Genomic DNA, 27,599 nt, shown 5'->3' on the forward strand with positions numbered 1-27,599 from the left:
CTAAATCTTCAAAAATCATTTAATCAAATGTGCAATTATTTAAATAGTACAGATACAACACGCAAGATAATGATATCCAGTAGTCCATCAACTATAAAACTGTACAGTCACTCAAACCCAATAATCCTGCTCACAGGACGACAACTAATAGGCGGTGGATCTTTCGACAATGGAACATCCTCTGCCTCAGGTCCATCATCCTCGCCTTCATCGTCACTCTCCTCTGGCCGGCGACTTCGTCCCAGACGGCTAAATATGCTTACCCGATTCGCCGCAGACTTTGGTGGTTTATAGTCAGGATGAGCCTCCAAGGATTTTGCTGCGTCCAATAGCTTGGCAATGAGATTTGAGTCCATTTCAACGGTGAACAAGTCCATGATATATCTGCGAACTGGCAGTCGATACCGTTGCATTGATATCATATGAAGGGCTCGGAAAAACATCGTTGGTGAGGAGAACACTGCGCGGTACTCAGGTCGTGATTTCATCCTATGGCATGGTGTCAGCATCAGACGACGGCTAGAGAACAATGCGCACTTGGTCAATGTTCGAGATGCTGCGTTTGCAATAACAGAGTTTGAGAGGTTCTGAAGGGCTGTGATAACTTCGAGCTCAACCTCAGAAGTTGGTGGTATAAGGCGAGACTGGCGTGATTCCGGGGTGTGTTGAGTCCAGGGTGGTATCTGTACAACTAGTGAGCAGTAGCGGGTATTGAAACAGAGATGCTTACAGTAATGAATTTCTCCGCATCCATCGGTATACATAGTCCAGTGGGCAATCCGAGTGGTGTCACCGTCGCCTCCCACTCATAATCATCAAGGATCTCCGCGCCTTGGGAAGTCGAGGAAACTAGTCCCAAGACGAAGAAGCAAGTCCTTGGACACGATCAGATAAGAAAAGATAGTAGCAACTATTAAAAAACTTACCCACGAACTGATGGTATCGGAGAGTTGTTGGCTATATCTAATACCGCTGGAATAATGTCCTCTTCCTCAAGACACGATAAGCCTCCTTCGGTGGCTCCAACATTACCCACTGCCCATAAGATGCTTTTTAACTTCATGATAATTTCCGTATCTTCTCCCTCAAGACCATGCTGACGTATGAATTGGGTGAAATCGGAAAAGTGTCCTTTCTCTTGCAAAATTTGACAGCCCAGTTCGGTTTTCGACATCTCACCGTAGAAATGAGGTGGTACCGTACCCTCAAAGGCGCTGGAGAGAAATCAAATGACCTGTTAATAACACGAGATCAAACTTACAGGGAATCATCTTCCTCTTCTGAAGTATTAGAACCGTGGAATACCTTGGAAAGGAAAACCTCTACTTGTACTACATAATAGAGATTCCGCTCCTGGAATAACCGTCAAGCGACATCAACAAAAGATCATCAGTACATACATTGAACCATAGGTCTAATTCTCGGTCAATATATCCAGCGTCAAGCAAGTATCGAAAGCCCATAGGGGTAGATGTGAATCTGAGTCGAGGTAAGCTTTGACATTACCACCGTAGAACGAAATCCTTACTTTAAAAGTAAGGGATTTCCAATTTCACCCAAATGATCCATGGTGGGTCGCATTTCGACGACAAGCTGAAGAATTTCTTTGGACTCACAGGCCTCTTCGAGGAAACGAGCAGCCATTTCGCACACTTCTGGTGCAGGATCATAAAGCTGCGTCAGAAGAAGTCTTAAAGTCCACACGTTCGCATTGTTAGCTGAGCCTCGAATAAGATCACCAAGATGCTGTGTCGCATAGAGACGTATGTGCTTGGTAATGTTCAGTACTGAAGTTCCGGACATGGCAGAAGTCTAACCTTATAGCTAGAAGTAAGGGCTTTTGACAAGATGATACGAGGGTGTCCATCGCTAGCATATCCATGATTTGTGTAAGCTTCGGCCGAAAGAAAACGACACCCACATGCTATAGTCAAGGTTCTCTATGATACCTTTGATGAGATCCTCCCGACTTCGTAGCTCGCTTAGGTGATAGAACGCGGTGAATATCTTGAATTTCTCCAATAATCTAGAACGATGTTGCAATCAGTATATGTACCATCATTATGAATACGCAGAGCGCACTCGATGCCCTCTTTATGTTTACTGAGTGTCCCGAGCATCTCCAGATACCCATAGGTCAAAGTGTCAGCCACTCTCTTTTTTGAGAATATCGGATCTTGGTCAGGAAGACCATTAAACTTGAGAGAATGATTAAAAACAGGGCTGCGTTTGAAAAATGGTCTTACGGGATCAAGCTGAGCAAAGCTTTTGACAATCTGCGTAAGAAACTGATCTTCCATAGATAGGAACCTCATTCCATCAGGGCTAGCTAGCAAGGTTGTCAGAAGTGAACACCCTAACCGGGCCCACCGAAGATTAGCCTGAAGAAACTTCAGAAAGGCGTCATTGCACGTAAAGATGAACTACAAAACCTTATTTTTCGGAATCTCCGAGAAACGATGACTGAAAGGGTGGAAGAATGACATAAGGCGTCGGATAAACTTTGCTGCCCTGATCGCCTCCTCCATCCGCTTCGGATTTAACAGAGGTCCTTCAATGAGCTCTTGTAACACGTCAAAATTCCATTTCGTATAGTCTCTTGTAACCATCACCTGTTCATAGAAGCATAAACGGCAGGAAACATAAATTGCAAACAATCCTACTTGAGTTTCCAGAACACAGGACTGGAATGTTTTATCATCCATTTGCATGTTCATCTTCAGCTTTGCTTGCTCTACCTGACGCTGTCCGCGGCGAACAGGGTCCTCCACAGAGTTAGCCCTACAAGAGTAAGACCGTCAAGTCAAGATCAGCAAAAACGTCAAATACCCACCGTACACGGGTTTGTTTGACGGGTCCGGGTTGTAGTCGTGCACGGTTTCGATCAAGACTGTCGATAGCGGACATTGCTGATGTCCCAATGATTCGGTGTTCACCGTTACCGAAATCTGCTGCCATATCAAAAATTTGCGGGATAGCCTGTTCCGAGGTCATCGACTGAGTACGTAGCATGCACTTGGAGAACGATGCCAAACCTGTATTCTCGCAGCTACAGAAAGTGGCAGGACTCGATTTGCAATTTGTAAAACCTCTGCCATGAGAAGCGTTGCCTTTCGCGAGAGATTTGTGCCCGTTGTAGTTTCACTCAGCATAGAAGTCAGCGCCTAAGGAAGAGCATTAGAAGCAGAAGCGGATTGTTGGACTAGACATACATCAAGCAGCCCCGCGTTTGTGAAAATGAGGACCAATAGGGCAATATAGTGGTCAGTCAACCTTGAAGTTGGGGATGTACGATCCGCTTGTTCGGCTTCCTTGCGTTGATCGATACTACTACGACTCTTCCTGTACACTGCGACAAATGATTAACCATTTCCCTAGATCATATCACATCACATCATACTTGTTAATCTTCTTCCATCGATAAAGGTTTGGTACCATTCCGGTGTCTTGATCTTGAGAAGGCTGAAGAACATATTTAAAATGATTTCCTAAGTCGCGCACAATGAGCTTGTCGTAGTACCACCAAAGATGGAACATACCCTTGTTTCCACAGAGGGGATTCGAAGGGTCTCTATCACAGATCGCAGTGCGCGCATGTCGTGCATACAAAAGTACATGAGACCTAATATGGCATATCAGCACTGAAAGAACCAGTCGTTGAGAAGAGAATTCACCACTCCAGGTTCGAAGCATGCCTTGTATAACTTGGGTGCAACTTTTCATCCGTTCAGCATGATCGGGGCCTTTACCATAGGCATCGGTGACCGCAGACAATGCAGTCTATACAGACAGGTTAGCGTACTTGGCAAGAACATAGCACGAAAATGATTACCTCAAGATCGGTACCAACGGTAAAGTAAGATCGAGTCCGAGGACTATCCACTATGTGCAAGAAAGCCGCGGATAAAATGGGAGTTAATTCAACCGGTCCTTCACCCAAGGCATGAAGCAAAAAGCGAGTTCCACCCGTTCTGGCAACGAGATCAATGTCGATGAGAACTAAGAAGATCGTAAGATACCAGTAATCGGAAAAGTAGCGTGCATACGTATTTCGGTCAACGTCAATATACAGATAGGTCTGAACGGGTCTTCAACATGCTCCGCGACTGCGATAAATGCTCGCATGACGGGCTCGGAAAGAGGGACAACACCCACAGAGCCTCCCGTGGACGAATGTGAGTCGTGGCGAATCGTACCGATGTCAACAATAGTTCGGATAAGCTTGATGACCTGCTCTTTCTCAACGACGTACTTGCTGTCGCGATTGAGAGACCTGGAAAATTTCCTGAGTACGAATTCTTGAGACGGCATGTAGTGCCCACTTTACAATGTACCAATCCAGCGCCTGTTCTCCCAAACGTTTGACTGAATCATGATCCACCAGGGCATGCCTTATGACACGATAGGCAGCTGCGCGACAATGTTTCGAACGCCTATCTGCAAGCGCTGGTATGACACTTTGACCTAAATCAGCTGAAATGTGTGGTAGAGTGGGCTATATGACACACGCTTGGACGACATCTGCTAGATTCAACTCATAACGAACACGTAAATTCTTCTGGAGGACGACTGTAAGCCTAGACATTGCATCAATCCACGGCCTGTCTGCTTCGGGGATATTGGAAGTGGGAGGGTCGGTAGATGAGGAAGCGCCCGGGGTGGTCTGTGGCGATGTACTCGGACGGGCAAGTGAGAGCAGATTGGACACACAGTTTGACGCATTCTGAAGCATAGTACGGAAGTCGTCCCCTACTCGACCGTTTCAATGCGAATGAGCATAACAGGATGACATAGACGAACCTTTATCGTCGGTGTCTTCTTTCACTGGTTTAGCTTGAGAGGGGGAATGGCCTGCCTGGAAAAACTTGCGCTTCACTGCTGCCGCGCCGTTGACTTGCTTGCCCTTGTCAATAGAAGACTCTGCGTACGATTCGTCAAGACTCCGAGGGATTGAAACTGAGTACTTACGTATATCCTTCCGCTTATTGGTGATAGCCTCAATTCGACTTCTGGCCATGTCCAATTCAGACTCGACTTGAAGTCGGAGAGCATCCTATATCATAATGTCTTAATAAGTGCGCACGAAGACACGGAGACAATTACTGACAGTCAAAGTGACCTTGAGCATATTCTCTGCGCCCTCCAGGATACGGTTCTGCATCACGAGTTGGTTGTCTAGCTCCGCGAGCTAAGAGAAAGGCATCAAATTTAGAATTTGGACGTATGCGTCAGGACTGAATCTCTCACCTGCTGAGCAGGGGCCTGCCCTTCCAAGCTCGTGAACGAAGGCGCGTCATCAGCGTCAAGTGGTCCATTGACAACAGTGGTAGAGGAGGATATGTGAGAGCCAGACAGCGACGGAGCAGCAAGATTTGAAGGCATATCTCCAGGCCAGCTGAGTGTCGTCGCGCCCCGATGTCGAGCAAGTCGTAGCGTAACCACCGTCGATCACAACGGATGTCGGGCCACTGTAAATTTCAGATCGTTGTTTGGCATTGCCCACAGAAATAAAGAGGAGTGCACCTTGCAGCCCACCTTGCCAATTAGGATTCCAGAGCTTCAAGGGCTAAGCAGCCAACGAATATGACTTCTGGAAGTATAAGTAGTATAAGTAATTAGAAAGTGTTTATCGGTAGAATTAAACATCAACTTTGGCGCCAAATTGTTCTATGGAATATAATCCCCCGGATTGTCCGTGCTCTTACAGTGTACTGCACGCATAAAGTTAACTACGCCTAATAAATTAATGTACAGTCTAATGCCCCCGCGGCATTGTGATAGATCAGAACATTCAGGGAGGACTTCTATGACAGTTTTCTCCGATAATGCATCGTCAGTTCTGTCGATTGCTTCCACACATAGTAGCGCACAGCTGCTAGGCTCATGTCTAATGGGAGAAGAATATCGTTGCACAAGATTTCGTACAAGTCTTCTGCTCTAGGTCGTGGTGATCTTGCGCGCTCGTGATGTCCGGCGCTGTCTACTGAAGATCGTATTGACGCCGCTCTTGAATTGGAAGACGAAGATATTTTGTCCAGCTTTTCCTGCACCTACGCACATGAAATAAGCACCAGGACAACTTGCGGCAAGGAAAAGAACAAACATGGATTATGAGCTTGCGCACACGAAGGAAGCGGTTGGCAGTGAGCTTTGATTGAGCACTATGAAGTATTTGTCATTAAAATTTATCAGGGGGGACTTGAAAGACCAAACTCACGTATTGATAAGCTCTGGGAGAGGTTCCGCGTCGGGATCCTTAGAATGATAAGGTAGGAGAACAAAGCTGATTTTCACCTGAACAGGTGCAGGTGCCTTGTTCAAGAGCAAATATTCGATGAGCCACATGGGCATGGCTTCCTCTAAGGCTTGTGTATCATGAGCGACGGAACCGATGGTGCCATGGTAAACAGCGTTATAGTTAGGAGATCCTTCTTCAGAAATCAAAATAGTTAGGTTAGACGGCAGACTGTATGGTGGCGCTTCAGTCGATGAAGGTGGGGACCAGTTCTCCAAAAGGAGTCTCTGTAACGGTGTTTTCGCGACTTCTACAACGGATTCACTGAGAAACTCTTGCTGCAATATCGTTAGATTGTGACTCAAAATTCATTGTGTCACTTACATCGGCGGTGGGGGTCTGCGTTTCACTTGTAGCTGCAACGACGCCAGGAATGGGGGTGGTAGAAGGACCAACGTCACTGACAGGTCTCTTGCTCTTTCCGAGATTCTTAAAAAGGCCTATAAACCCACCAGGAGTACTCGGACTTTGTGATATTGGCTCCGACCGCTGCGCAGACCATCCGGACAATTCATCCGATGTCTGCGATGAAATTTGCCTTCTCACAGAAAAGTAGTCTCCCTCTTTGGGTGTAGAAGACCCGGTAGGTGTACTTCCGTCGATAGTGGTAGATCGAAGCCGCTGGTGCGTAAGTATGCGGGGCGTAGGAGTAGCATTGTCGTTACCTGCTAGCGTAGAAGACTGGGGTGCGGCAGGCGAAACTACGTTGCTCTCTTGTCCAATCGGATGGAGAGGTATCAATGGAGACAGAAGAGGGGATGAACATGTTGAGGATATAGTCGGAGATACTGCTGGAATCATATGTGATGATGCGATAACAGTCGCACTTGGTCTCACTGATCGCCGGTGACGATCAGGAGATGTGGAATGATGGCTATCTTCACTTCCACGGCGATCACGATGACGACGCATTCTTTGTTCCTCTCGAATGAAGCCAAGAAACAGGTTTCTCAGAACCCATTTCCCAATATTCACTATGGAACATGCTTATCAGTGAGTAAGACAGGGTCGAACAAATAAGCCTACATTTTGATTCATCGTTAAAATGTCGGTCATGGGCGAATCCAACTTCATCTGCATATACCTCAGCCTCAAAACATTTCTCATCCATGTTAATCACCAATACACCAGCTTTGGTATCAGCAGTAGCCCATGGCAACGCAACGCCCTCGCCTTCAACTCGCTCTCTAACGCTATCCAGCACTTCTCGAGGGCTGCGCTCTTTCTCTCCGCCACTGCTTCCCGCCACTGAGCTGCTTCGATGGCTAATTGCAGCGACATCCTCCCGCCTAAATTTTCCCCGGCAGAAACATCTTACTATGTCCCAGACCGCTACTTCACCTGACGTATCAACAGCTAAAGCATGCAACCGGTCATTGAGAATGATACATCGGACAAGCCCGTGATCGCCTTGAATCACATTGTCGGGAGAGGCAAGAAGAGGCTTAGCATCTGCTGCTATCTCTCGCTCCTCGTATTCTGTGTGTGCAGTAGGTGCAGGCTGGACCGTATCCCCTGTTTTCGAACTTCGAATAGGACTCGTATGAACACGTAAGACTGAATGAATTGGCAGACTGGATCGTGGTACAGACATGACGGAAGCAGCGGAGTACAACGTTGCGACCTCTGGATCTCGACCTCGGGTAGAAGACGAATATGAAGTGAAAGGGTCGCTTGCAGAAACAAGCTTGACCAGGCTTGCGAAAGGTATGCCGTACAAGGTCGTTTCGTCCTCACGTCCACGCTGCGGAAGCCAGTTGTCTGAGCTAAGAGACTGAATAGAGGGCGTCATAGAATTACGGGGAGCTGGTGCTGGCCCGACGGTGTCGACCGACTCTTCAGCACTATTCTGACGACGCTGCCTTCGCATTATGGCCACCGGACTGTTGTCGTGACGATCGGGTTCAACGTCTGCTAAGAGCGCGTTCGCACGAATAGAACGTTTCTGCGGTACCCGCCACCGATGGATACTCGAATTACCTGTGGCTGTCCACAGGAGATTGTCATCCATAGCTACAATGCTGTTGATCCCCTCAGAAGATGGCATGCCTTGTCCAGAATCTTGGCAAAGCACGATACATTCTCCTTCAGCAACATCCGAGCAGTCCTCAACGTCAACTTTACAGACAAGTCCCGATCGGTCCCCGGAATAGAATATCTCCAGGGAGGGGTGAGAAGAGAAAAGAGACCAGACAGATTCGGTGTGATGTGTGAAGGTGTGTAGGCACTTCTGCGACGTTAGAGACCATAGTTTTACGGACGCTAAGAAGGATGTTGGTCAGACGATTGATAACGGGATGTTTACAACATACCATCAGCAGAACCCGTAAGCAGGTACCTCGAGTCCTCAGATATCAAAATGGCTCGGATGTTATCTGTGTGTCCCACTAGTTTTCCTGTCCTCTTACCGGAACGAGGATCCCATAATCGAACAACACGCTCTGGGGACCCAGATGCTATAGAATGGCCATATGGATCCGCAGCAATCGCGTAGACCGACGACTTTGGTGCCGTAGCAGCCGCAGGATTGAGTGTAATCAGAGGATCCGGGTTCGACGATCGGCCAAGGTCCCACAGCTTGATTGTACGGTCAAAAGACCCAGAGGCGATCCAGTTCTGTTCTCGGCTACGTTTTGTCAGTGGACCATGCCAAGACAGGGCTAGCACGTACCAATGAGTTAGACAGCGTACATAATCGCTATGGACCCCGATCCTTGATGGCTCAGAACCGGTGGAGGAGTGAGGATTCCATGCTTTGATTGTGCCGTCCGAAGACGCGGAAACCACTGGAGTTGATGAGGATTATGATAACGATACGCACTGTGGTGGAAAGACTCGCCTGTCTGATTATGATTGCACAGAATTATATCATTGATCCAATCCATATGTAACTGGGCAGACTGACGGAAATGGCTCGGCTTGAGAAGTATTCTTCTGTTCAACAGTTGTACAAGCGCAGTCAAGGCATAGAGACTGACCTGTCCCGGCTTGAATAAATCCACGTCCGTTTCCCACTGTTGCTCATAGGGAATAGAAAACTGAGAAAGCCGCCGTCGTCTACTAGAAAACGCGGTAACATCCCCCAACACGTCGCCGTCGCTGGTGGGTCGGTCATCGGCATCTTCAGCTTCCTCCGCAATAACATCGTCGCCCCAGCCTGTCATGAGCTCCCAGCGTCCGACACCGCGACGAAAATCACTAATATCTTGTTTCGGCTTTCTCTTCTTCATTGGTATCCCTAAGTCCCACGAAATCACCATTCCATCTCTGCCACCAGAGTAAAGAATGCCTTCCGGAGCACTCCGGCCTGTAAGCTGAGTCGAAGTATCCAGTGCCAGAGAAGCAACGCCTAGACGATGGCGTGGATGTCTGGCACGCTTCGGTATGTCTTCATCTTGTCCATAGCCACTGGCCTGTCTGAGCAACGGGCCGGTACAACCTAACCGCGATACGCCATGGGGAGGTAGTTGCAGGCGAGGAACAGGCCCGTCGGGAGGCAATATAACATAGGATACGCGTCGTCGTGCCTGGGCCATGGATAGAGAGAATGTGACATGAAGCTACCCTGCAAGGGAACTGGAAAGTGACCGTGCTCGTCGTTCGAGGTGATGAGGCGGCGGTTTCCTAAACGGGCTTGGTATCCAAACACACGCAACTCCCGTGCTCCGATTTCTTGTCATCCTACCATGTCATTCATCCGTACGTGTGCAAGGACGGCCTTAGCCGTTAGAGGTGCGCCTCTAGGACAAAGGCATCTCTTGATTCGAGGCGTTAGCAACGAGTCAACCCCAGCCACCAAGTCAGAGGAGTCGTCAGAAATTGTAGCCCCCGCTCCTCCCCGAGATGTCATGGTTGCAGACGTTGTGAGTGGTGCTCCAGGTGCGTTTCTATTGCTCTGGTATGAAAATATATATCTCACGCGTTCTCACAGAGGAACTTCGTCACCGAGCAGTGCGGATATATCAGCCCACTCGAAACACTATGCAAAGCGGAGCGGCGAAAACTGAGCGCTGGCGTATAGATTTTGATACCATGTTAAGCGGTGGTCGTTGGGAGAACCCATTGATGGGTTGGGCTAGCTCGTGAGTCGTTGTTGGCCTAATGCACTTGGTTTACTGACACGGAGAACAGGGCCGATTACATGCAAGGAACAAGGATTTCATTCAAGTCGAAGGAGGACGCTATGCATTTCGCAGAGAAGCAGGGTACGTTTTCGACCTATGCGAATCCAGTGCGCTTTTTCTCATAGCTTTTTACTCCTTCCAGGATGGGATTATTATGTGTAAGTGGTCAGACTGTCCAAGAATACTCTCTTGCTCATCATCTAACAGGCAGCCTCCTGCAACTAAGAGAGTCCCCCCCAAGAACTACAGCGAGAATTACAAGTATCATCCGGGTCACCTTCGTATTATGAAGACCAAGTAAAGTTGCAATCTGGTTACGGAAATACACGTTCTTGTCTATATATCGCCATTTACTAGTGTCACTGTGCATGTGTATGCACTAATGTGCACTTGGCGGCGACTCAGATTCGAAAGAAATTAGATGAAAGATAAAGAGTGACTGATTCTAATGAGAAGCAAGTAGCTAGTATCTATGCATCCGTCTCGTAAGTGCTGTTATTATCCCAATCCGGATTAGTTCAACTCGTTGTCAAGGCCGTTCTAAGTATACACTAGCGAAGACTAGCGAGCAAAGAATGAAACTCGAGACAAGAAATTGAACCCAGGTTTCTACTTGGTGTTAGCCTGGCGAGCCGGCTTTATAGATACTCGCGGTACTCGTTCAACAACTTGGTGTTTTGATATTCCTGCTACTTTAGTAGTAGGTTTTATGGTGTGACCTTTGATTTTTCGATTTTTGGCAGCCCGATGTCGATCTGCACGAAACAACGGTACACCTTCCTAATAGCGTAAAGGGTCCTTCCTTATAAGGCGAAAAGCGCTCCTTATAAGGTCTAGCGCAAAGACCCCCTTCGATCAGGGGCTCAGACCCCTCTCGGAAGACCTGGCATTAACGGCCCGGGGGTGTGCCATAGCCGGCAATTCGGTAGTACGGTCCGAGTTAGCCACGCATCCGTTGCGTTGGACCCGGTGGCCGTCATCCTGACTCTTTGTCTCCCACTCTCGACGTTTGTAAGCCAGCCCCACTCGTAAGCCATCACGTCGTCCCAGCAATAACACAACAACATCGTTGCAACCGTACCTCTTGCAGAAATGTTGATCACTCTGAATGGAATACCTGTGATTTCTATCTCTTCTACTTTACAATCTTCTTCGCTTCTGTTCTCATCGTCTCCATTTGCTGGAGGTTATCCTCCCGGTCGAAAAATTCTTCATTCCTCCTCGTCCTCGTCCTCGCCGGTGTCTCCCCTTGGAAAATATCTCGCGTACAGGTAAGGCCTGATCTCTGTTTGAAATTCATATTCTCACTCGAAGAACAGACAAAAAAGTCCTCAACAAAGCGATCAAAAACTTATCAGTTTTCCTCTCTGATTCTAAAGATGCGCTTCCACCGCCGGAGTTGGCAAGATTGTGGAAAGGAATATTTTATTGTGAGTCAATGTTAATCTGACATGATACTTTTGGCTGAATTGTTTTAGGCTTCTGGATGTCTGACAAGCCCTTGATTCGGCAAGCTGTCGCAACCGAGCTTACAGAACTTGTGTTGACTATCACGTCAACGCCAGCTGCGCTTTCGTTTCTAAGTTGATTCTGGGAAACGACGGTTCGTGAGTGGAATGGAATTGATTGACTTAGGTCAGTGCTTCACGAAATGCTTAGTCTTATTGGACTGAGGTGACTATAGGCTCGACAAGTATTATATGCTTGTGAGGAAGTTTGCATGCGCAAGGATAGAATCGTCAGATCGATATCTTCCCGACCGAGAGTCCATATCCGAAAACTACAACCGCATATACATGCACCACACAGCCGCATTTCAAGGTTTTGTTCCATGAGTATCAAGTTTTACGGCGCCGTATCCACTCTTTTCGTTGTTTAAACGGTGTAACAATTTTCAGATAGCCTCTTCCACAAAAGAATACATTTATCAACTCAACCACGTTTTAACCAGCAGGGTAATAATCAGTGTTGCCTACTTGACTAGCCACTAGATATCATCTCGGTCTGACCATCTGTATCATATTACCAGGAGTACTCTCACTAATAGTGAGACCTTACCCGTCTCTCTCCTCGTTGCTGTTCCTAGCTCGGGAAACATTTTCTACCATGGCCTCCAGAACTGGGAAGACTCGGTCTGATATTTCAGTCATGAAAACTTCAGACGATGGCACTTTCAAATGCGCTCCCTTGTCTTTCCGAAATGTTATCGAAAAAGGTAGGAAATTCGAATCACAGCTTGGTGAGCAGCGAATTGACTTCGTTCCAGTATATATTGAGCAACATTGCGCAGATCGCTACCATTCCTATGCATGTCGAGTGATCAGTTATCTTTTACTATTCCCGATCCAGATCTCACGGTGCCGAATTCCGAAGTCGGAGGGTCCGGGCGTGCTGAGGCGAGTAGCGAGCGAATTAAACGTCGGTCACTAGATGTGACAGGGTTCGCAGTGGGGGGTATGCGAGTGGGTACCCATGGGCTGACGACAAAATATACACGCTTACTACAGAAAGTTCTCAGAAACAAAGGTAATTGCAAGTAGGGCCATATAAGGTGCCAAACAGCGGCGACTGCATCCATGAGATGCCCTATTTTTAGCTAGCTACGGGTTTCTATCGATTTATCGACTAAATACACTGTCATCGACCTAAACCCATGGACTTTCGACTGGGAGCTTCAGGAATCCAACGTGATCCTCGGGTGAATGTTGCCGTTCCCTTGGCCATTCCATTCTCTGATGACCAGACAACTTGTGGATTCTGCCAACAATTTCACACTAAGAATTACGCATGTGAACCAACGCAAGTGCATCTTTTCATCCGTCTGAGTTACTAGGGCCCTATTGGCGTCACTTGTCTCCAGCATGTTCTCAAATGTTATCTTCTAGTACCGCTTGTCTCTGTACCAGTGCTAAGCGCTAAGTAGTATAACTGTTCCACTCAGGCTCTAAAGGCCACCCGACTAGCACAGAGAGTACTGCTCAAACACTACTAACCTCTGAATAGTTTCAAGAATCAGTTGTGGAGTACATATACCACATCCGACAATCTCGTGTCTTCAACGACAATTGTCTTAGCGACCTTCATGGTGCAGATAACATAATTATGATGTACTTAGTCTGCTTTGGAACTTATGATATTCGTCGACTGCGGGAAGTGAAATTTCGAGCTTTACCTGGTACTAGTCTCAAGTAGATGACCTCCAACATTAATTGACAATGTACGCTGTTGTGCATCAATTAATAGTTATGAATAAAAACCTGTTCATTCGCTTCCTGCCTACGTACACTGATTATAGTGGGTAGCTACAGGCCTGCCACCTATCGAACTCCCCTTCTGCCATGTCCTATCCCTTGCTTATCCCTGCACAAGAAGTCTTACCGCCGTCATAGTGGCCTTCAGAGCAAACCCAGATGACTATCAACATTAAGCAAATACTCATAACATAATATCATGCTTTAATGCACCGTAGAATAGAGGAGAGAACCCCACACCCGATAGAAAATGCAAAGGATAGCAATCCAATGTCGATGAGGATGGAAATTCACACCTGAGTCAATCAGTAGGAGCCAAGATCAAATGGCGACTTCGTACCCATATACTGAAAAGCAAAATGGGAAAAAAACGATGCGAATATACATATCGTCATTGACCATTCAATGTAGTACACGAATTACAGGGAGTAAAATGACTTGATGGTAGGAGGAGGATCTATGGTGATAGGGCAGTATGAATGAGAAACACGCAGCATAAACATTATCCACCGAAAAAATTGGGAAGACCGGGAAAAGAAGGTAAAGCATGTTGACAGCGGTAAGGACTGACAGTGCTAGAGGTCTGTGTAACGCCAGTGGGTAAAGGCGGCGGCGTGAGCGGCGGCATGACATTGGCATCGTCATCATCATCGTCATTATCATCACCTATCTGGATAGAGGTAGACGGAGTTAATTGTGAAAACGGGAATAAAAACATCGAGACACACCCATTTCCCAAAACCAGGAGAATATTTCAATAATATAGGAGAAATACGTCGTCCATTACTTCTAGCTGTGCACGTCGTAGGAGCCGTCAGAGAATTTTACAGTTTTACTTGCCAGACAATACATTGAAGGCATATTCTGCGCTCTCTTGGTGCTTTGGGACCCAGATTTAATTACATTGACAGATTAAAAGTCACTGTTGCTTACCGACAGGCACAGGACTGCAAGGCGCGTGATGGGCGGTGATCGTTCGAGGGAGAAAAGTAGTCTATAACGCTTGTGATATCGTGACTATCGTGACATCACGGTCTTTTCGTGTTAGGCCGGCAGACGGACCCATATCTGGCTGAAATCTCAATTTGGGAATTTCGAGATCCGAGATCGGAATCGGGAACTTCCGAACAGTAAAAGATAACCTAGGACTCATGCATGTCGTACGTGATGCAGAATGTTACTGCTGATAACAGTATGAAGCTAACTGCCTTCAGCCTGGCAACCCGAACCTTGATCGTCAGGAAGCTCAAGGGTCTCGATGATATAGTTCGTGAGTATATACATCCTTATTGCATCCCTCTTTGACTAATAAGTCATCAAACAGCTGTTACCGTTGTCTCACCCCGTACGGACGGTTGGCCTTTTGTCACTGCAGATCAGTTTCCAGGCGCAGATGCCAATCCTTTGTACAGTTCTTGGCATGTCGGAACCATTCTATTACACTCCTAGTACTTTTAAACGCCTAGCGCACGTCTCCGAGAGCAGAGAAGACACCTTGGCTTGGATGAGGCACGAGTACAAAACTGTATTCTGCATTTCCTCGATTGACGCTTCTCCTCCTGTTCTGCTTTTTACATTGAGGGCTCGCGGATAGGAGTCTTATCTGGGTCTTCCTGAGCATGAGCTTGGACGGGACCGCTGAGGAACCCCTTGCAGAGTCGGAAGTTCGCGACATATTTGCGAGTTTGCAGCCCGAACGTGTACTGTGTGAAAACGTAAGTACCCAGTGTATCAGTCGGGTGCCCCCTCACACTATGGTCCAAGGAGATTGAGTTATTGCACAATGTAATGAAGTCACAAACCTCTTCCGAGTGAGATGTGCTTCTGGGAGGTAGCGACATGAGTGTGTCGTGCTCATAACTGAATACCATTTGACACCGCGTTACTCAAGACTAATAACGAAAAGATCGACGCTAATGAAGCTGGACCGACTGTAGAACGTTGGTTCCCTCTCGATCCTATTACTCCTGCACCGAAAGCGGCTACACTTGGCCTTCCAAATGACATCCAAGAGCTTCTTAAAATCAGTCGGGATTTGGTCGGGATGCCATTCATATCGTTCGCACTCGCAGTAGTAGTAATAGTCGTCTTATTCCTTGTGGTGGTGGTAGTCATCACATTATTTAGATATTGAACACATGCGAGCGATTGAATACAAGACTTGTTTTCACCTGAAGTAGCAGGCGTTGCCCCGGAGCGGGCCCTACTGGAATTATGACGCATACCACGTGCACATTGCATGTCGGACGGTCCACCGCTCCTGGACCTCAGTTCGTGGGTTGCAACTTCCATGCCACGCTCGCATCGACCCCCTACCATCTCCAGTCGCTGACCTCTGTGTTTTCCTTGGTAATCTGACGTCTGACTCTACATTTACGGCCAACGCGCAATGGGCGACATTCAAACTCGACCATTTTCCAAGAATTACAGGTGTGGTGCTATCCTTATTTTGCTGTCTTAAATACCCATTCCGTCACCACAGCGGATTGATAAATCAGACTGTAATAGCCGTAGGGATCACTGTGCTATGCGTCGGGGGCCAGGAATACATGAAAAGGAAGCGCAGAGAGAAGAAACAATATGAGGAAGGGCTTGGAAGCAGGGAAAGTTGGCAATTTGGATAGTGAGTTTTCCGTCTCCAAGTTTCTTAAACGCCTGGACGTAGGGCGTCGAAGCCATTTAACTTTCCTCTGAATTTCCGTTTCACCCCTATGCCAACCCATACTGATCTTGTGCCCTTGTAGCCTGTATCAAGGCAGGTCCTGGGCTTGGTGAGGTGGTTGAATTATCAATGCGACAGTCGTTTCTTACGCAGTCTTTAGGAAGCCGTCCCCTCCGTCGCCAAGAGGATGGATATTGTCGTGGGTTCCGCAAGCAGTGTGGTTTCCCGAAGCGAGAATGAATGAAATTCGGGGTATTGATGCAACGCTGTATATTCGGTTTCTTCGCGGCTGCTGTGCGTTTTCATTATTCCTGTACTGGCAGAACTTCTAACACACTAACTCAGTTTGGTTCGTTTTGCTGCACACACTCACCACGTTTCCCGTGCTGTTCCCTATTCACGTCGAATTCTCTGAACCTTCAATTGATCCTAAATCCATGACTCGCGCCTCCATTTCTTCCTTGGTCGGTACGGGGGAAGGGTTATCCTTGTTATGGATTCATATATGCCTCCTGTTTTGGATAACCCTCACATGGATCGGTACACTGTTTTGGATAGCCCATGGCACATTCATGTTACGTGCGGAAAATATCAAGCAAGCTGCGAAACGCATTTCCTCGGGACCAGTTGAAGGCGCTCGTCCAGAATACCATCCTCATCCCCACCCACAGTTCAATTTTGCGTCTGTCCCATCCTTGGACGTCATACATCCAATGAACGGCCTTCGCCTTCGCACTGTCATGGTATCTAATGTTCCCCCGCAATTGAGAGATGAAAAGGTGCTCAAAGAATATTTCGAGTACTACATGTCACGAAAACTAGAGCGTCCGGCATTGGGTTTGACCGCGACAACGCAACCAGGCTTCTTCAACAAGTCATTCGCCTTTCTCTTCAATCGCGCCAAACGTCTTCCAGTTATACCCCACGAATCGAACGATGGAAAGGATCCCTCTTCTGTTCCCGATCCGGAGAATGTGCCTGTGATAGATCGCGCTGTAGTTGCAAGAAAGATGACTGAGCTGGCTTCGCTTCTGGAACGCCGCGAGGACATTCTTCGGCTCTTGGAGACAGCGCACATCAAGCTGGCGAGAACTGCCCTCGAGGCTACCAAAAAAGCCATGCAACATAAAGAGGCGAACAAACCTTTTTCTCGGAGCAACTCCAGGGCCAAACTGGTTGCGAAACAGAGGAAAATAATTGTCGATGCTGAACAAGGTGATGCTGAATTGGAAGGTACCCTCAGCGAAGAGGAGCGAACGGAGCAGCTCATCAAGGTTTTGGGTCCATTCGTCGACGAATTCGAGCTAAGGCAACATGGTGCCAAGCTCAAGAAAACCTCCCACAGTTCAAATCACGCTTTTCAACAGTTGCGAACAGAAGGATCTACTGATTCCGATGAAGGTTCCACGGAAAGTCCCACCGGCTACCCTCCCGCCTCTGTGAATGAACGGCGACGCCAGCACAGGACTACCATCTGGGAGGCACTCCTCGGCCTACCACGGAGCAGTCTTGATGCATATCAACCCTTGGTCAACCTATCACATCTCTTCCGTGGAAAGACGGTACCATCCATCGACTACTACACAGCTAAGCTCAATCTGCTAACGTCCCTTATAACGGAAAATCGGGCTAAGCCTGTGACGAAATTCGACCCTGTCTCGACAGCATTCGTTACTTTCGCCGATCCAGACGATGCGAGAAAAGCGTGCAAGTATCTGGCAGTCCACCCCCAGAACCCGCTTACGTGTCTGGTCACGATGGCTCCAGAGTACCAGGATTTGGACTGGATCAGGGTTATGAAATCGTCTTTTGACGCAGAGGTCAGGCTCCTTCTCGCATCTCATTTTCCTGTCCTTAACTACGTATTTTTGTGCTAGTTCGTCAAAGACTGGGTCGTAAGCGTGGGTGTATGGTTAGTGGTACACTCCTTGTACTTCAGTCCATTCAAATAAACTTCTCTTAGGGCATTCACCATTTTTTGGTTGTTTCCGGTGTCGCTACTTGTTGGTTTAGTATCTATTCAAAACATCAGTGTATTCTGGCCTAGTCTGGTAAGGCTTGCCCTTTCCTCCTACATTTTACGCTCACCCCCGCACATAGAAAGCATACCTTGACAGGCACGCCTGGGAAGAAGAAGTGATTCAATCATTTCTTCCTACACTTCTCGTGGCTCTGCTGGCTCTACTTATCCCGCTCATTTTGTTACTCATCGCAAAAAAGGCACACACGATTACGACCCTTTCAGCTCTTCACGACCGAATCATGACTAGATATTACAAGTTTCTTATTGTCAACGTTCTTGTGTTTTTCTGTGTAGGCACAGCTGCTTTGCAATCTATCCTCGACTCTTTCCGAGCGTCGGCGAACACTCCCGACATTCTCCAGATTGTGGCGGATAGTTTTCCGTCAGCAGGACCGTTCTACGTTGGTTGGCGTGAGTGTTTCAGGCAATTTACAAGAAGTTGTCGTTGCTGAATATTGAATGAACATTCAGTCATTTTCACGGCCGCTATGCATGGTGGTTTTGAAATAATATTGCGTATGTCACAAGCTCCTCACACCTCCTTCGCCCGGACTGACCGCTTGTATTTCTAGTCGGTGTAAGATCCCTCTGCTTTCTATCGCTGTCTGCGGGATAGTTAAATGACTGTTTTCATTGAAGCTACCCCTTATTATGTACCCTACAACTAAGAGACAACTTACTCCGTGAGTTGCTCAGTCCAAAAATCCGACACTGTTTTTAACTTCTTCATAGACGTAAACGAGCCGTTGGGATACGTCCTCGAACTTTCAACTTTTACTGTCAGTATATGAATGACGTTGCCGTTCGACCCCTCTGAAGCATTTGTAGATTGGCTCCCTACACATTTATTGGTGATCCATGTTTTGATGGTATTCGCCGTGCTCAATCCTGTTGTATTACCTTTCGGAACATTTTATTTTTTCGTTGAAACTGGTGCGTTCTCCTCTGTTTCTTAGTCTGTCAAGAAGAATAATTTATTTGCAGGGGTAATAAAAAACCAAGTACTTTTCCCCCTCTTTCCTCAATCGACCACTGACCCTAACTCTCAAGCTAATTCACGTCTACGCTAAAAATTACGAGGGCGAGGGAAAACTCATCTTGATACGAATACTGCGATATTCATTGGATGGTGAGAAGTCTGTGTGACTGTTCGAAAGTTGGTTTCTAACGTCTGGCAAGGCCTTATCTTATCTCAGGTTCGTATATACTACATAGGTGGAAATTGTTCGCTGAAGGAATTCTGCTTAGGCTGTTTTTCTTGCTTACATGGTTGTCTTAAAGAAGGAGGTCAATGTTGCCCTCTCTGCTGTGCTCATTGTGTTTACGGCTATCGTGAAGCTTATGTGCGTAAATCCTCTTTCTTTGAATCTCATACCTTCATGCAATCCTTATAGCATGACACGAATGTGCCGAGCACAATTTGAACGCGACGATATGCAGGAAGCCCATATCATCTGCGGACGACCGGATGCTGATGGCATTGAGAGAGGAGAGACCGAAAACACAGAACAGGATATGAGTGGTCTTCTCAATACTGATTCACAGCGAAGGAAATCCACTTGGCGACTACCAGCTTGGGTAACGCTCTCTTATGCTACAATCCGGCATCATCCGAATAATCCTTTGGCACGAGGACCCAACCCTTTCCGTATCGAGCCCCATTCATTTTCACGTCTTGGCCCTAGCACATCACAGGCAGAAGAAAACGAACCGCCCTCTCGACTCGCCACTGGGAGCGAACTTGAACCTCCACTTCTTGCCCCGTTGTCACCAATTTCCGCACCTTTAGAACCTACGTTACGAACTGAAGACGACTGCCCAGTTGTTCCTCACCCCCCGCCCGTAAGCTGGGATGACTTAACAACCGCTGACTTGCCTTACGACAACCCATACTATACTCGAGCCATTAGCAATGTTCTATGGCTCCCACGAAACCCATGTGGTCTACTTGACCTCGATGATACCATTGATCTCAAGGTCTCTATTACAGTTGAGGCTTCCGCCGGCAAGCTAGGGACTTGGATTGGGATACCCGAAACAGATTCCCCATTGCAGATGTCCACACTATCATTACATCCATCGCATGTTTCGTCACCACCCTCCGAACGCCGTGCTTCCAGCTTTGCGGTGGATGGTACGGAGGAGATTGATCTTCCTCCCGCGATCATAAAGCGCATAGAAGCGAAAGAAGACGATATTGAGCAAGCGGCCGCACCTCGAAGGCCTTCTACATTCCGAGGGCGGCGGCCGAGTACCAGTCAGAGGCAACCGAGCTTGTCCAGTTTACGACCACCGATTAAACCATTTAGAACATATTCCGAAGGCACCGAGCCGATGAAGAAGAGGTCCAACTCGTTGCTGTCGTTCTTCGAGCCCCCTCGACTTGGATCCCCTCGGCTGGGGTCCTCTGACCATGCTGCGTCGCCGGTCAGTCATTCCTCACCCCGTCAGCCAAGTCTGGGACCCAATGTTGCTCAGGGAGACTTTGTGATGGCTAATGCCTCACGGATATCTATGGGTGCTCCCCCTCAGCTGAGGCGCGCGGAGAACATATCGGCACATCATGCAATTCTTCGGGAGGTAATGGCGGAAGAAGAGTCTGCTTTGGTGAACAGACTAGAAGAGGAAGATGCAGATGCGGAGAAAGCCACCTCTACAAAATCACGTTTTACCTCGTGGATGTTCAAGAAGGCCCCAGAACCGGAGTAACCTCGTTCGGTGGTTGTCAGTACTGGAACTGTGTTATGATATTTCTCAGTGACGATTTGATACCCCTCGGAGTAATTTATCTTGATACATATTTTGGTCTATAGCGATGATATACATGAACAGGGTGGATGCATTGAAAATCTCCGTGCCTTGGAAGTGCCTTGTCGTCAAGTCTGTTGTTTTCCCGATGGCTAGCCGAGACCGATTATTTTCCTCATTAACAAGCGTCATATGCTTCGAGTGTTTTCCGACATTCACCAAGAGCGGCAGCCGTAATCATATATATACTACATCCATCCTACTATGACGACCTCCACTGTTCTTCAACTTCACCAAAATGTTCGCAAGCAAGCTGGTCTTTGGATCTCTTTTGGTCAGTGCTGTTCGCGCCGGAACAACCGTCTGGGATGGAAGCTTCAATAGCTACAGCACTTCTGCAGACTTTGATAAATGTAAGCCGACATTCTTGCTGTGAGCTATCACTATCATACTAATATGCTCAATGCGTAGGGTCCTGGGCTAACGAAGTCGGCACGTATCAATGGGTATGATTCTTAACGAGAAGTCTGACCATATGGATTGACATTGGACATTGCTAGTATATCCATGGTACCCAACCAACCAACAACTACCTCAACCTTGATCCTTCCTACAAAAACCCTGCGATGACTTCAGAGATACACGGCCTGAAGGTTACCATCTCTACCAACGCTACATGGAACTCGAACATGGAGCGTACAGAACTGATCCCACAAACCAGTGCGAATCTGGGCACCGGTCTGTCTTTCCCTTGCAGTTGTCGGAATGTGCTTCTCATCCCATCACAGGCACAATGTATTATCATTTCTCCGTGATGCGTTCCGAGACAAATCCCCCCGACGTGAGTGTCTTCAAGAGATAGTATGATCGAAGAAAACCTGAAGCTTCGCTGCCATAGCCCACCCTCGAACATCAGGTTCTCTTCTTTGAGAGTCACTTCACTGAGGTACTTTAGCTCCTGAGTAGCGGATGTCTTGAGGCTAACCAAAAACTTACGTATAGCTGAAGTATGGTGTTTCCCCGACTCCCACTGACCTCCAGTGGATGGTGTCCAGTCAGCGCCAATGGGGTGCCAACTTTGAAGCAGGCGTCTGGTTTAACTTTGCCTACGACATCGACGTTGGTCGTATTTCAGCATTCAGTGCGACCTCCACTGACTTGGCTCAATAGTTCAATTCCCAAACTGTCGGTCTCTGGGCTTCCACGGGATCCGAGGACCTTACCAAGGTCGTCGACAACGTTTCCGCATCGACTTCCACAAACTCTGAAGATTTCCACGTCGGAGTTTTGCGTATCGTCAACCAAGAACCCCAAGAAGATTGGTATATCTCTGGAGTCTACATAGAGACCGGGGACATCACTACCAGCATCTCCAGAGGTAGCAGCAACTCGACAACAAGCGCTTCCACAACAGCAAGTTCCACGGCGGCGACTACGGCGGCACCGACAACATCTACGGTGGTAAGTACAACAACCGTGGCATCGACCACCACTTCTGCGTCAGGAGCGACACAGACGCATTGGGGCCAGTGCGGAGGCGAGATATACCCATCTTCCCCTCCGCTTGTTGAAAGGTACTGACCATTGCTTAGGGACTGGCTGGACGGGTCCTACTCAGTGTGCCTCGGGATTAACTTGTGTTGCAGTTTCTCCTCCATACTATTATCAAGTGAGTATCTTTGCTTGATACAAGGAGTCACTCGATCCTGACATGAAAACAGTGTCAATAAGTAGCGAACAGATGTGCTGGGTACATACATTCATTATATGAGATTTCCTTTGATATTTTGACAGCTATTTCTTCAAACCTACTGAGTAAGTCAGGACCCTGCTGTCCTCACAAGGCGACAGTTTCCACTGCTGGCGAAAGTACCAACCTATCAATAGATAACGACGATTCTGAACGAATGCCAACATCTGAGGTCTCATGATACAACTCCGAATGTCGCTCAGCAATGACTACTGTTCGTGATTGTCTGGTGACAAGTCGTAAATCCGCTCCACTTTTATGACCAAGCAACAGGGAAATGGTTCGATAATTGGAATACTACATGTGTACATAGTTCATCATTCACACCAGACCTTGGTATATCGTGAATGGTTGAATCAAGAATCGTGAAAAAAAAACATACCAATGACACCGCAGGCAGCACGTCCGCCTGCATTACCGGTCTTGAGAGACTCTTCGTTACCTCCTTTGCCAAGGTCATCAGTACCCGCGTGGACAACAACGGCACGCCTGTTACCCAAGGTTATCAGCAGATAAAATAAAATAAAAATGAGTCGAACTGACCCAATGATGCTCAGAGGTCCATTGAGGGAAATGAGGCTGTCGCTGAATGAAAATGCAGCTACTCCCGCCTCATCAGACTGGACGTTGCCCAGATCGCCAACGTGCCTGTCCGTATCAGTGGGTGCACCATGATTTTTCCCAAAAGGATTGAAATGAGACCCAGTAGAGACGCATCCTTCGCTCAGGTCTCCAAATTGGCTGAAGTCACGGTCAGCACCGTGGTGGTACAGGAGAAAGACCGGGAGGGTGCTCACTGAATATGGAACCCACGCGACGCAGACGGGTCGAGGCCCGCAAGGTTGCCGGTGACAACTACAGGAGCGTCTGCCGAGGCTTGCTCAAACGTGACCTTTCCGGTGACTGTCGAGTCCCCCTTGATAAATACGGTGGCCTAGAAGATCGTTATTTGCTAGCCAGTAGTGTCAGTGCAACAAAAATCGCCTTCGTTACTGCCGCGGGGGCTGATGGAGTGAAGGCATTCCACAAGAGAAACACGACGGCCGCGGCAAGGGCACCGCCAATAAAATAGCTTTTCGTGGATGTCTTTTGCTTGTTGTATGGATCCATGGGTAAGTAGCGATACGGCAATCGGGGTTCGAGGTGGTGCGCAAGCGTTTGGTCGCCAACAGTGCGTCATTAGTGCGCGGTCCGGTTCCGGTCCGTAAAGTCGCAAAATTGCCTCATCCTTAGGTTTTCCTGTTTTCTTTAGCTTCTTTCCACGTCCTCAACAACGAATTTCGACATTAACAATGCAAAATTGCATACCTAAGTCATTTTTGGCTACATACATAACCCTAAAAATTGAAAACTTTCGCATCTTGGATCTTTGATGTTCATCTCAAATGCATATGCTTTATCTTTCTCCTTCATATTCAGAGTTCTATTGCCGGAGTCTTCGCTTTGAGATCTAATGGCTGAGAGCGAGTTTAAGTATATACACAAGGTGAGCGGAGGCTGGAAACTCTCATTGGTATTCTTGAACTCCTCCTGTTCGCTTGATCATCCTCAATAACACGACCAGATTTTCAATGTCTCTACAGCATTGCCGCTGCATAAACCACCGTCTTACCATGGGAGTCCTGGCCCTCAACGAGTACCAGTTTCCCGTCTCCTGCTGTAGGTTCTCGTTCTGGCTTCGACGTGGGCCCTTTGGTGCGTAATTCTTGTCGTGCCAAATGTTCTGTCTTCTCGTCGTCCGACAACAGCTGAGGGATCGTTTATCTCTAATTCATCCAACGGTATTAACATCACGACTCCAATATCTTTTGAGGGATTCTATGCTACCATCATTCAGACTCGAGTCACCTCCAACCTACATTCAAACACAGCCTGGGTTATTTTATTCTTAAACTAGGTGCCTTATAGCAAACCTTCTGCTCTGATTCCCCTGTTCCTTGTTTCGTGTCTATTGCTGCTGGAAGCCAATGAGGTCACGAAATCCTCCGAGAATTCAAGCCCGGATTCAGTAGTCGAGACGTATATTGGCCCTTTCACCTCCTCCCGAGCCTTCTGTGAATCAAACCGCGTCTTACATGCGCAAAGCATATGAATACTACTCTACCTTTGAACGCTTGCATCACATATGCAAGACGCTGGTGGTCTTGATATATATTCTTCATTTGCAACATGAAGTACTTAACACAGCCATATTCGATCACCCACTTTCCCGTGGGTTTGTCGAACTACCAACCGTCTATTGGATTAGATCAGATTCTGCATAATGAATTCATAGTCGTGCGGGGGTAATTAGTAGCTACGGCTCTCGAATCTTCCATGCCGTCAGTCATGAGAACTTTGTGTTGTCTCCGACCTACTAGGCATCCTGTCAAACTCGATTGATCCTCGTCCAGCGCTCGTGTAGTAAGCAGAATGGCGCTGCTACACTATTCTATCTTGATGCGCGCGATCAATGTTTGGAGAAAGGTGTGGACTAGGCATGCAACATCCAAGCGACCGTAAGGATTATTCGTGGTTTAGCGTCTACTGCTTCATGTCTTGAGAAAGGTTGATGCCCTTGAAAACTTGAAACTCGACATGCCATCTTCACCATCATTAATCATTCATTGAATTGCCAAGCTTCCCAGTAAGATGTCGCACTCGGTGCTTTTGCGCCGCTCAGGTGATAGCAAGGAACAATATCATTCGGTTCAGCTTTATTGCGACCGCGTTCCCCGAGATATGATAGAGAATACAGCATTTTGCAGGCTATCATCACAAGACCGTATTCGAGCTGGAATTATATGTAAATTAACTCCAGGCGCTCCGCTGTTGCCAGGTACTCCAAGAATAAAAAGAGGGCGAGGATCCCCCTCGTAGGAATACGCAGCCTCAAGACTCGAACCTGTGAGAAACCACGCGCCTTCTAAGAAGCGACCCTCAAGCACGGCAAGTCCTGTGTCCGCAGTACGGGCGTAGGGCGCTGGTATCAGTGATTATCGGTACCGTGCACACCCAACGCGAGGTCAGGAATGTTCCAATAAATTCCAATAGTGTAGTCCTGAGTACAGCATGGCCACAAGCGAGGCCAAGTATCAAGAGGAACACCGATTCAGCCAGAGCCGATAGCAACGAAAATGACGAGGAAATGAAAAGGCGATGATGACGAGTACCAGCACGTGGCAAAGTTGAGGGCTTCATCAGGCATCTCCACGCTCCTTGTCTCCTCCATCCTCCTCCCAAAAATGTCGGTCTACCTGAATCCGAACAACACCCTTGGATTTCCTCGTACGCTCTGTATCATCGTCTAAACTCTCTTTTCTCATCGTTCTCTGCAGGCCCGTTTTCCAGTCTCGTAAAACGGACACTGACCATTACCAATCCCAATGCCCACCCTGTTGCCTTTAAAGTGAAAACGACGGCGCCGAGGGTGAGATGTCGACTTGGAACCAGTGGTATTTGAGGAAGCTCATCCCATTCTTCTAGCTGTACTGCGTGCGCCCGAATTCTGGCAGAGTGGAACCGGGTGAAACAGTCGAGGTCGCTGGTGTGTGGCTTACGTCTTCCAGTAACGCTATAAATTTTATTCATTATTGTCTACTCTAGTGATGCTCCAGGCGATGAAGGAGGAGCCCCCGTTGAACGCCAAGTGCAAAGACAAGTTCCTCATCCAGAGCACGCTCATCACCCCCGAAAAAGAGTCGAAAGCGTTACATGATATAGTGTGTCTCTCTGCCTCGATGCACTTTAATACGGACGGCCAACATGCATTCTTTTAGTGGTCCGTCCCAGAAGGCGCTACAGACGAAGCCAAGGTCTTTCAACAGAAGCTCAAAGTCGCGTATCTGAGACGTGAGGATGAACCTTTGGAAGAGGTCGACGAAACTCTGGCAAACCAAAGCTCTATGATGCATGCAGCCGATTCGGTGCGTTACAATATAATTCAACTCACCGTTCCTACTGACGTTATCTACGCCAGCAACAATACGACACTGTCCGCCAAGTCCCGATAACAAATGGTGCTCCCATCCCTGAATTCAACCAATCGACGTCCCAGGAGCGCTCACTGACGCCACCCAATGACTTCAGCGCCGCCCGTGAAGAAGAGCATCACGAAGAACCTCCATCTGAACCTGCTCCACCGCCTCCCGTGTCTGTATTTGTCCAACCTGCTCCCGAACCCGCACCACCAGTTGAACACCCATCGACGCTTGCACCAACGCCACCAAATGATGAGGTTCTGATCAAGTACAAGGAAGCTGAGGCTGAGATAGAGCGTCTGAGAGGTCTGCTAGCAGCGGCAGCCCCTCCGCTCGAAGTCTTGCCTGAGACCACCGAGTTGCGAAGGCGCACTCGACGACTTTCCGATGATATGACAATCGCGCCAGGCAGCGAGGTTGGTACAATGATTGGGGAAGACGTAGCCCTGCAACAAGACGGAGTTCCATTACAAGTCGTGGTCATCATTGCACTCGGAGTGTTTATCACGACGTATCTCTTCTTCTGATATTCCATGATCATAATGTCGTTTTCTTCTGTGTGGGTCTGGATGGTTTTTATAAGCAGATACTTGGCTGCTGGGTGTAGAGCTATTCAGACCCGCGACTGGTGGCTCGTCTCGATACATATATATATCCCTTTCCTATTTTACGGTCATAGTGACCATCGTCTTAGGTGCATTAGCCTGTTGACTCAACTGTTACACTTCTTGTACATAGGTATCGTGGAATGAGGGTATGCATCTTTATTGCGGCCGTTGTGTAAACG

The 27,599-nt window shown here is 47.8% G+C and overlaps 8 protein-coding genes across 8 annotated transcripts; 5 read left to right on the top strand and 3 right to left on the bottom strand.

Moving 5' to 3' along the window:
- Positions 1-16: 16 nt before the first annotated feature.
- Positions 17-5,559, bottom strand: EV420DRAFT_1328262 (Rapamycin-insensitive companion of mTOR, N-term-domain-containing protein). The gene is made up of 28 exons (XM_060468780.1): positions 5,536-5,559; positions 5,248-5,468; positions 5,108-5,188; positions 4,969-5,053; positions 4,801-4,920; positions 4,509-4,749; positions 4,323-4,457; positions 4,047-4,273; positions 3,833-3,999; positions 3,675-3,780; positions 3,540-3,622; positions 3,401-3,488; positions 3,213-3,349; positions 3,036-3,164; positions 2,834-2,979; positions 2,664-2,781; positions 2,433-2,612; positions 2,247-2,381; positions 2,083-2,198; positions 1,922-2,026; positions 1,818-1,869; positions 1,529-1,770; positions 1,401-1,479; positions 1,262-1,353; positions 927-1,214; positions 731-875; positions 538-683; positions 17-489 (listed from the first exon to the last, which is right to left on the bottom strand). The coding sequence occupies exons 2-28, from the start codon at positions 5,380-5,382 to the stop codon at positions 108-110; spliced, it is 3,960 nt and encodes a 1,319-aa protein (XP_060335504.1). The 5' UTR covers positions 5,383-5,468; positions 5,536-5,559; the 3' UTR covers positions 17-107.
- EV420DRAFT_1516136 (uncharacterized protein) lies at positions 5,560-9,962 on the bottom strand. Its single transcript, XM_060471925.1, has 9 exons — positions 9,274-9,962; positions 9,135-9,213; positions 8,967-9,081; positions 8,608-8,921; positions 7,322-8,557; positions 6,620-7,269; positions 6,218-6,573; positions 6,104-6,161; positions 5,560-6,050 (listed from the first exon to the last, which is right to left on the bottom strand). The coding sequence occupies exons 1-9, from the start codon at positions 9,829-9,831 to the stop codon at positions 5,805-5,807; spliced, it is 3,612 nt and encodes a 1,203-aa protein (XP_060335505.1). The 5' UTR covers positions 9,832-9,962; the 3' UTR covers positions 5,560-5,804.
- Positions 9,963-11,083, top strand: EV420DRAFT_1516139 (NADH-ubiquinone oxidoreductase 21kDa subunit). Its single transcript, XM_060471926.1, has 5 exons — positions 9,963-10,174; positions 10,227-10,377; positions 10,427-10,500; positions 10,562-10,577; positions 10,627-11,083. The coding sequence occupies exons 1-5, from the start codon at positions 9,982-9,984 to the stop codon at positions 10,718-10,720; spliced, it is 528 nt and encodes a 175-aa protein (XP_060335506.1). The 5' UTR covers positions 9,963-9,981; the 3' UTR covers positions 10,721-11,083.
- Positions 11,084-11,375: 292 nt separating this feature from the next.
- Positions 11,376-12,291, top strand: EV420DRAFT_1039515 (nucleolar protein,Nop52-domain-containing protein). Its single transcript, XM_060465480.1, has 4 exons — positions 11,376-11,690; positions 11,734-11,849; positions 11,898-12,054; positions 12,104-12,291. The coding sequence occupies exons 1-3, from the start codon at positions 11,512-11,514 to the stop codon at positions 12,005-12,007; spliced, it is 405 nt and encodes a 134-aa protein (XP_060335507.1). The 5' UTR covers positions 11,376-11,511; the 3' UTR covers positions 12,008-12,054; positions 12,104-12,291.
- A 3,768-nt stretch (positions 12,292-16,059) lies between these two features.
- On the top strand, positions 16,060-21,064 carry EV420DRAFT_1263449 (uncharacterized protein; the record flags this gene model as incomplete). The annotated part of the gene is made up of 18 exons (XM_060467173.1): positions 16,060-16,100; positions 16,153-16,293; positions 16,415-16,441; positions 16,493-16,626; positions 16,678-18,152; positions 18,210-18,244; positions 18,296-18,383; positions 18,433-18,766; positions 18,827-18,871; positions 18,928-18,932; positions 18,995-19,038; positions 19,088-19,134; positions 19,184-19,288; positions 19,340-19,356; positions 19,406-19,484; positions 19,535-19,551; positions 19,604-19,698; positions 19,750-21,064. The coding sequence occupies 18 exons, from the start codon at positions 16,060-16,062 to the stop codon at positions 21,062-21,064; spliced, it is 4,044 nt and encodes a 1,347-aa protein (XP_060335508.1).
- Positions 21,065-21,259: 195 nt separating this feature from the next.
- EV420DRAFT_1039583 (uncharacterized protein) lies at positions 21,260-22,971 on the top strand. The gene is made up of 9 exons (XM_060465481.1): positions 21,260-21,516; positions 21,575-21,609; positions 21,664-21,841; positions 21,892-21,944; positions 22,002-22,049; positions 22,106-22,222; positions 22,274-22,640; positions 22,696-22,772; positions 22,825-22,971. The coding sequence occupies exons 1-9, from the start codon at positions 21,402-21,404 to the stop codon at positions 22,831-22,833; spliced, it is 999 nt and encodes a 332-aa protein (XP_060335509.1). The 5' UTR covers positions 21,260-21,401; the 3' UTR covers positions 22,834-22,971.
- EV420DRAFT_1760427 (superoxide dismutase) lies at positions 22,916-23,963 on the bottom strand (the record flags this gene model as incomplete). The annotated part of the gene is made up of 5 exons (XM_060480620.1): positions 22,916-23,185; positions 23,236-23,342; positions 23,397-23,594; positions 23,651-23,787; positions 23,847-23,963. The coding sequence occupies 5 exons, from the start codon at positions 23,961-23,963 to the stop codon at positions 23,175-23,177; spliced, it is 570 nt and encodes a 189-aa protein (XP_060335510.1). The 3' UTR covers positions 22,916-23,174.
- Positions 23,964-25,895: 1,932 nt separating this feature from the next.
- Positions 25,896-27,594, top strand: EV420DRAFT_1039715 (PapD-like protein). The gene is made up of 6 exons (XM_060465482.1): positions 25,896-26,120; positions 26,171-26,262; positions 26,319-26,379; positions 26,439-26,554; positions 26,612-26,758; positions 26,812-27,594. Exons 1-6 carry the CDS (start codon positions 26,078-26,080, stop codon positions 27,337-27,339), a joined length of 987 nt encoding a protein of 328 aa, XP_060335511.1. The 5' UTR covers positions 25,896-26,077; the 3' UTR covers positions 27,340-27,594.
- Positions 27,595-27,599: the final 5 nt, after the last annotated feature.

This window comes from Desarmillaria tabescens, assembly GCF_030435595.1.
Source record: "Desarmillaria tabescens strain CCBAS 213 chromosome Unknown EV420scaffold_6, whole genome shotgun sequence".
Taxonomy (NCBI): Eukaryota; Fungi; Basidiomycota; class Agaricomycetes; order Agaricales; family Physalacriaceae; genus Desarmillaria; species Desarmillaria tabescens.

Coding starts and splice junctions, on each gene's coding strand:
- EV420DRAFT_1039583 (XM_060465481.1), top strand. CDS start 21,402: ATGTTCGCAAGCAAGCTGGTCTTTGGATCTCTTTTGGTCAGTGCTGTT. Junction 21,517..21,574: donor TTCTGCAGACTTTGATAAAT/GTAAGCCGACAT, acceptor CTCAATGCGTAG/GGTCCTGGGCTAACGAAGTC. Junction 22,641..22,695: donor GCATTGGGGCCAGTGCGGAG/GCGAGATATACC, acceptor ACCATTGCTTAG/GGACTGGCTGGACGGGTCCT.
- EV420DRAFT_1039715 (XM_060465482.1), top strand. CDS start 26,078: ATGTCGGTCTACCTGAATCCGAACAACACCCTTGGATTTCCTC. Junction 26,121..26,170: donor CAACACCCTTGGATTTCCTC/GTACGCTCTGTA, acceptor CGTTCTCTGCAG/GCCCGTTTTCCAGTCTCGTA. Junction 26,759..26,811: donor TGATGCATGCAGCCGATTCG/GTGCGTTACAAT, acceptor TATCTACGCCAG/CAACAATACGACACTGTCCG.
- EV420DRAFT_1516139 (XM_060471926.1), top strand. CDS start 9,982: ATGTCATTCATCCGTACGTGTGCAAGGACGGCCTTAGCCGTTAGAGGT. Junction 10,175..10,226: donor CGTTGTGAGTGGTGCTCCAG/GTGCGTTTCTAT, acceptor GCGTTCTCACAG/AGGAACTTCGTCACCGAGCA. Junction 10,378..10,426: donor TTGATGGGTTGGGCTAGCTC/GTGAGTCGTTGT, acceptor CACGGAGAACAG/GGCCGATTACATGCAAGGAA.
- EV420DRAFT_1039515 (XM_060465480.1), top strand. CDS start 11,512: ATGTTGATCACTCTGAATGGAATACCTGTGATTTCTATCTCTTCTACT. Junction 11,691..11,733: donor GGAAAATATCTCGCGTACAG/GTAAGGCCTGAT, acceptor TCTCACTCGAAG/AACAGACAAAAAAGTCCTCA. Junction 11,850..11,897: donor GTGGAAAGGAATATTTTATT/GTGAGTCAATGT, acceptor GAATTGTTTTAG/GCTTCTGGATGTCTGACAAG.
- EV420DRAFT_1516136 (XM_060471925.1), bottom strand. CDS start 9,831: ATGGCCCAGGCACGACGACGCGTATCCTATGTTATATTGCCTCCCGAC. Junction 9,214..9,273: donor ATTTATTCAAGCCGGGACAG/GTCAGTCTCTAT, acceptor ATACTTCTCAAG/CCGAGCCATTTCCGTCAGTC. Junction 8,558..8,607: donor GCTTACGGGTTCTGCTGATG/GTATGTTGTAAA, acceptor CATCCTTCTTAG/CGTCCGTAAAACTATGGTCT.
- EV420DRAFT_1328262 (XM_060468780.1), bottom strand. CDS start 5,382: ATGCCTTCAAATCTTGCTGCTCCGTCGCTGTCTGGCTCTCACATATCC. Junction 5,054..5,107: donor TGCTCAAGGTCACTTTGACT/GTCAGTAATTGT, acceptor ATTATGATATAG/GATGCTCTCCGACTTCAAGT. Junction 1,215..1,261: donor GAAGAGGAAGATGATTCCCT/GTAAGTTTGATC, acceptor ATTTCTCTCCAG/CGCCTTTGAGGGTACGGTAC.